Source organism: Suricata suricatta, chromosome 16, assembly GCF_006229205.1.
Source record: "Suricata suricatta isolate VVHF042 chromosome 16, meerkat_22Aug2017_6uvM2_HiC, whole genome shotgun sequence".
In the NCBI taxonomy this organism is placed as follows: Eukaryota; Metazoa; Chordata; class Mammalia; order Carnivora; family Herpestidae; genus Suricata; species Suricata suricatta.
The window spans coordinates 39328176-39333833 of NC_043715.1; the positions used below are offsets into that span (position 1 = coordinate 39328176).

The following is a 5658-nucleotide window of genomic DNA, read 5'->3' on the forward strand; positions in this document are numbered from 1 at the left end:
TTTGTCCATTTCTTCTAGTTTGTCCAGTTTGTTGGCATATAATATTTCATAGTAATCTCTGATGATTGCTTGTATTTCTAAGGGATTGGTTGTAATAGATCCTTTTTCATTCATGATTTTGTCTATCTGGGTGCTCTCTCTTTTCTTTCTGAGAAGCCTGGCTAGAGGTTTATCGATTTTATTTTTTTCAAAGAACCAACTCTTGGTTTCATTGATCTGCTTGACTGTTTTTTGGATTCTATATTGTTTATTTCTGCCCTGATCTTTATTATTTATTTTCTTCTGCTGGGTTTGGGGTGCTCTTGCTGCTTCCCTTCTAGTTCCAGTAGGTGCTCTGTTAGATTTTGAATTTGCACTTTTTCTAGTGTGTTGAGATTGGCCTGGACTGCAGTATACTTTCCTCTTAGGACTGCCTTGGCTGCGTCCCAGAGATTTTGGATTGTTGTATTTTCGTTTTCATTGGTTTCCATGTATTTTTTAATTTCTTAGAGCTGCTTTTCTGATCCACACATTTAATGCTATAAATTACCCTCTAAGCACGGTTTTTACTACACCAAGAGTTTGATAAGCTGTATTTTATTTTCATTTAGTTCAAACTAGTTTTAAGTTTCTCTTGAGATTTCTTCTTGATCGAAATATTATTTATAAGTGTGCCATTTAATCTCTAAGTATTTTGGGATTTTCTAGCCATCTTTTTGTTATTGAATTAGTTTAATTCCATTATGGACTGAGAGCATACAGTGTATAATTTTATTCTTTTAAAATTTTGTGTGTTTTTATGGCCCAGAGTGCAGTCTGTCGAGGTATATGTTCCATCAGGTTTGGGAAGGTGTGTTCTGCTGCTGGGTGAAGCGGTCTGTAAGTGTCCGTTTCATCCATTTGGTTGATGGTGGAGTTGAGTTAGCTGGATCCTTAGGATTCTGCCTGCCGGCTCTGCTCACTTCTGGTAGAGGAGGGCGGGGTCTCCAGCTGTAATGGTGGACTGACCGTTTCTCCTTGCAGTTCTGTCAGTTTTTGCCTCACATAGTTTGATGCTCTCTTGGTAGGCACATGCACATTAAAGACTGTTCTGTCTTCTTGAAGAATTGACTTTTTTATAATTATGAAATGCCTCTGTCCTTCATATTTTCCTTGTTATGACGTTTGTTTTGTCTGAAATTAATATAGCTGCTTCACCTTTCTTTAATTAGTGCTAGCATGGTGCACCTTTCTCCATCTTCTCAGAATCTGTGTGCCTTTATATTTGAAGTGAGTTTCTTGTAGACATTGTATAGTTGGGTCTTGTTTTTATTCACTATGACAGCATCTTTGATTTGCTGCATTGCCATTTAAAGTGATTGTCATTAAAAAAATTTTTTTTAATATTTATTTTTGAGAGAGAGAGAGAGAGTGCGAGTGGGAGAGGGGCAGAGAGAGAGGGAAACACAGAATGGAAAGCAGGCTCCAGTCTCTGCGCTGTCAGCACAGATGCCAACACAGGGCTTGAACCCATGAGTGGTGAGATCATGACCTGAGCCGAAGTTGGACGCTCAACTGACTGAGCCACCCAGCCGTGCCCCCTAAAGTGATTATTGTTAGACTTGGATTACTATTGACCATGTTTGTTACTTTTTTCTGTTTATTACCTTGTTTTTTGTTCCTATTTTTGTCTTCTACTCTTGTTTTGCTATTTACAGTTTTAGTTAGGCATTTCATATGATGCCACTTTCTTTCCTTTCTTAGCACATCAGTTATACTTCTTTTTCACTTCTTTCAGTGGTTGCCGTAGAGTTTGCAAATACATTTACAATCAGTCCAAATCCACACATGATAACAAAATATTCCTAATTCCTCCCTCTTGTCCCTTGTATTGTCATTTATTTGAATTAACATGTCAGCATGCAGTCAACCTTGAAAATAAAAAAGGCAGTTACTTTACCAGCAAATGGATTTATTTGGAAGTAGCAGAGAAGTACAATTTAGGACATGCAAGCAACAGCAAAACCATAGGCAAGTCCAAAGAACAAAGGAGAGAACACTCTTTCATAGAGAAAAGAAGGGATTTGGGAGGGGCTGTTGTAAACAAAAAGTCCATAGGAGTAAAGTCTGAAGTGTACTGGCTTTCCACTGGCGGAGTTGTGACCATCTCTCATTGGCTGGGTGGTCGCTGGGCTGGGAGAAAGCCTTCCTCCCCCTGCAGGGATCCTAATGCAGGCTTCTTCCTCTTGGGATGCTAGAGATGGCTGCTTCTTCCTGTTGGCTCTGCAAACGGGTGTGCGGGGTGCTGCGGCGTCAGAGCTCCCCCTGCTGGCCTTCCGACTCCATTTTAAATTAGCTTGTTAATATTAGGATGATTATTGAACTTCTCATTTATTTTTCTTCATCCTCCAGTGCATATTTTAATATCTTTGTCATAATGGGGTTGTGGTAGTAGATGTTAACATCTGGTAATAGTTAAACCAGATACAGTATTCTAGATTCTGAGTTATTTTCCTTAAACATTGGAGAGAGTACATCATGTTCTTCTAATCTATCAATCTGTTGGTTATTCTTTTGTAAGTTAGCAAGTATGTTCTGTTCATTAAAAATACCTCCTTATCCTTAATATTCTACAGTTTCTTTACAATGTGTCTAAGGGTGGATGGTTCAAAATTTATTCTGTTAACACTTGGAATTTAACTTGAAATTCTGAAAAGTATCAGATATTAATGTTTTTAAAGATTTTATTCTCTCTCCTCTTGAATCTATTAGACATATTAGTGTTTCTTCATTTATCACCTATGTTTCATAGCTTTTTTTGCATTTTCTTTTTATTTCTCTGGACACATTTTTGAAAGGTTTTCTTAATTATTTTTTATTTTTATCTTTATTATTTCTTTTTTAAACAAAGTGTTATTTATTTTTTTAATGATTATGCATTTTTGAGACAGAGACAGAGCATGAGTGAGAGAGGGGAAGAGAGAGAGGGAGACACAGAATCTGAAGCAGCTCCAGGCTCTGAGCTGTCAGCACAGAGCCCGACGTGGGGCTCAAACCCACAAACCGTGAGATCATGACCTGAGCTGAAGCCAGATGCTTAACCAGCTGAGCCACCTAGGCGCCCCTTAATTATTTTTTAATGTTTATTTTTGAGAGAGAGAGAGACGGAGTGTGAGCAGGGGAGGGGCAGAGAGAGAGGGAAACACAGAATCCAAACCAGGCTCCAGGATCTGAGCTTTTAGCACAGAGCCCAACGCGGGGCTTGAACCCACAAGCTATGAGATCATGACCTGAGCTGAAGTCAGATGCTTAACCTACGTAGCCACCCAGGTGCCCCCTCTTAATTCTTTAAATTACCTTTTTTTTTTCTTTCAGTTACCATTGTTTCCAGCTTAGTATTTACTTCATCTTTTGAGTTTTCAATTTGATGGCTATTTCTTGCTGCTTAGAACTCTAATTCGTCCTTTTTTAGGTGTCTGTATCTTTTTATAGGCACCTACTTTGTTTCATGAATATGAATCCTTTTTATCTCTTGGATACCTTTCATGTATCAGAGTCCTTTTCAGACTTCTCTTTTATCTCCATTTCTTCAAGTGTGTGAGTATCCACCTCCTGACAAAACCGTTGTGGGTTGTTTTCTTTTGTTTTTAACATTTATGATGGCATTGAACTACTTGGTGGTTTTCTTTGAAAGCTTTGGTATGGACATTTTCTCTTGGCAAATTTCATCTACCACCTTCACTTCTGGCTCCAGATCAGAGTGTTTCTTTTTGGCTCTAAGATCACGCTCTGAAGAGATAATATAACTCCAGACCCCAAGGAGGCTTGGGCTCCAAACTTTTTTTTTTTAATGTTTTTATTTATTTTTGAGAGACAGAGACAGCGCGAGCAGGGGAGGGTCAGAGAGAGAGGGAGACACAGAATCTGAAGCAGGCTCCAGGCTCTGAGCTAGCTGTCAGCCCAGAGCTTGATGTGGGGCTCGAACCCACGAACCGTGAGATCATGACCTGAGCTGAAGCTGGGAGCCGGATTCTTAACCGACTGGGGCTCCAAATTTATTAAAGGAAGATTAGACCAGTTTACATCATCATCTCCTTCCAGCATTAGCTCTTTATTTTAGTGATTTGTGTCATTTATTAGGTGAAAGGGCTACCTTGTCATTCAGTTGGGTTTTTCTTACTGATGCTTAGAGTGAACGCTTTTCCAGGATTACCTCTGTAGTTGCCTAGAAAGTGATGACTGAGCTGATTTTTTGGGTTTTTTTGAAGTCAGACCTCATTTTTTTACCTAAGTGTAATTACCTAGCTTGATTATTCATATTATTCACTAAACAGTATTTGTCACTTTTCAGAAGTCAGATTTAGTCCCAAGAGATAAAGACATTTGAAAGAGTCAGCTTTAGAGTGTTGCTACCTGCTGGCTGTTCAAATTCAGCCTGTTTTTAAAGCCTTCTGTGTCTCGTGCTGTTAAGTGAGAGGCACAGTTGTGATCCTGAACCATCGCTGAAACTGAGTAATAGATGGGATTGTTGGTATTCTGCCTCTGACTGCTTTGTAACAAACATCTGGTCATGTGTAGTGGCGTAAAACAGCCACTTCAGGGTGCACGTGGATTCTGTGATCGGGGTCCGGAACGGGCACGGCACAAAGGGTTGGTCTCGGATCCGCAGTGTCTGGGCCTCGGCTGGGAAGGCCCGAGGGCTGGTGGTGATGAAGCAGTTGGGTTCATGGGAAACAACTTCAGTTACCTGTCTGGCGGCTATTCCTGGCTTGTGGCTGGGACCTGGACTGGGGATGTCACCTGAAATCCCCAGAGTGGCCTTCCCACAGAGTAGCTCGGCCTTCCTCCCAGGATGCTGGCTGGGTTCTGAAAGTGAGCATCTAGGAGAACAGGTCATTTTTTCCATCTATCCTTAGAAGTCTCCTAACACCACTTCCGTGATGTTACAGCCCCGCCCCCCAGGCTCACAAGAAGGGAATACAGAGCCCGTCTCTCAGTGGGACAAGTGTCAGTGTCACACTGTAAGAAGAGCCACGTGTTGGGGGACATGTCGTGGCCCTCTTTGAAAAATACAGTCTGCCAAGTGGGGAAAGTAAATTATGTTCAGTGGTTGTAAGCCAGTAAAGGAATGATTTAAACTTTTATGTGATAAGAGTTGAAACAAAGTTTTTAAGATTTAATATCCTCAAGGTTCAATGCAAACCCTATTCCATAATAATTTCCTGTGTTATGATTTTATAATAGTATTTTTAAAATTATACTCCGTTTTGTCCTATTTTCTATTAATAGTACTTTCTAAGATAGCTCCTTTATCACTTTTTATTTTGCAGATAAAACTATAAACTGTAGTACGGATTCATTGAGAGATTCACCTAAAAAGGCTGAAAAGAAACAACAGTGCATCTCTTTGAAAGATACAAATAAGGTTGTGTTTTTAAATATTCATTAGATACAAAGTTCATATGATGTTAATTTTAGAAGAGTCTCCTTTGAAATCCAGGAACCAAAAATATATTTTCTAGTAAGAAATCCTTGGCTATGATAGTGTCTTTCAGGAAAAAATACAGTCTGTGAGTTCGCTGTATTTCTAACGAACAAGATAACTGCAGCTTCCTTCCTGTTCCTGGCCTAGTGGCTTCTGGACAGAACTGGGTCTTTATGCTCAGTTCACAAGGAGGTGGTGGGCCGTCCTAGTAGTTA

The 5658-nt window shown here is 39.9% G+C and overlaps 1 protein-coding gene across 1 annotated transcript in view; it reads left to right on the forward strand.

The window, feature by feature from the left end:
• Window positions 1–5658, forward strand: part of TDRD12 (tudor domain containing 12) — a 65544-nt gene that overhangs the window by 25386 nt on the left and 34500 nt on the right. Inside the window, exon 9 of the mRNA XM_029924258.1 lies at window positions 5289–5383. Coding sequence (XP_029780118.1) covers window positions 5289–5383 — 95 coding nt within the window. The remainder of the gene's footprint in view (window positions 1–5288; window positions 5384–5658) is intronic.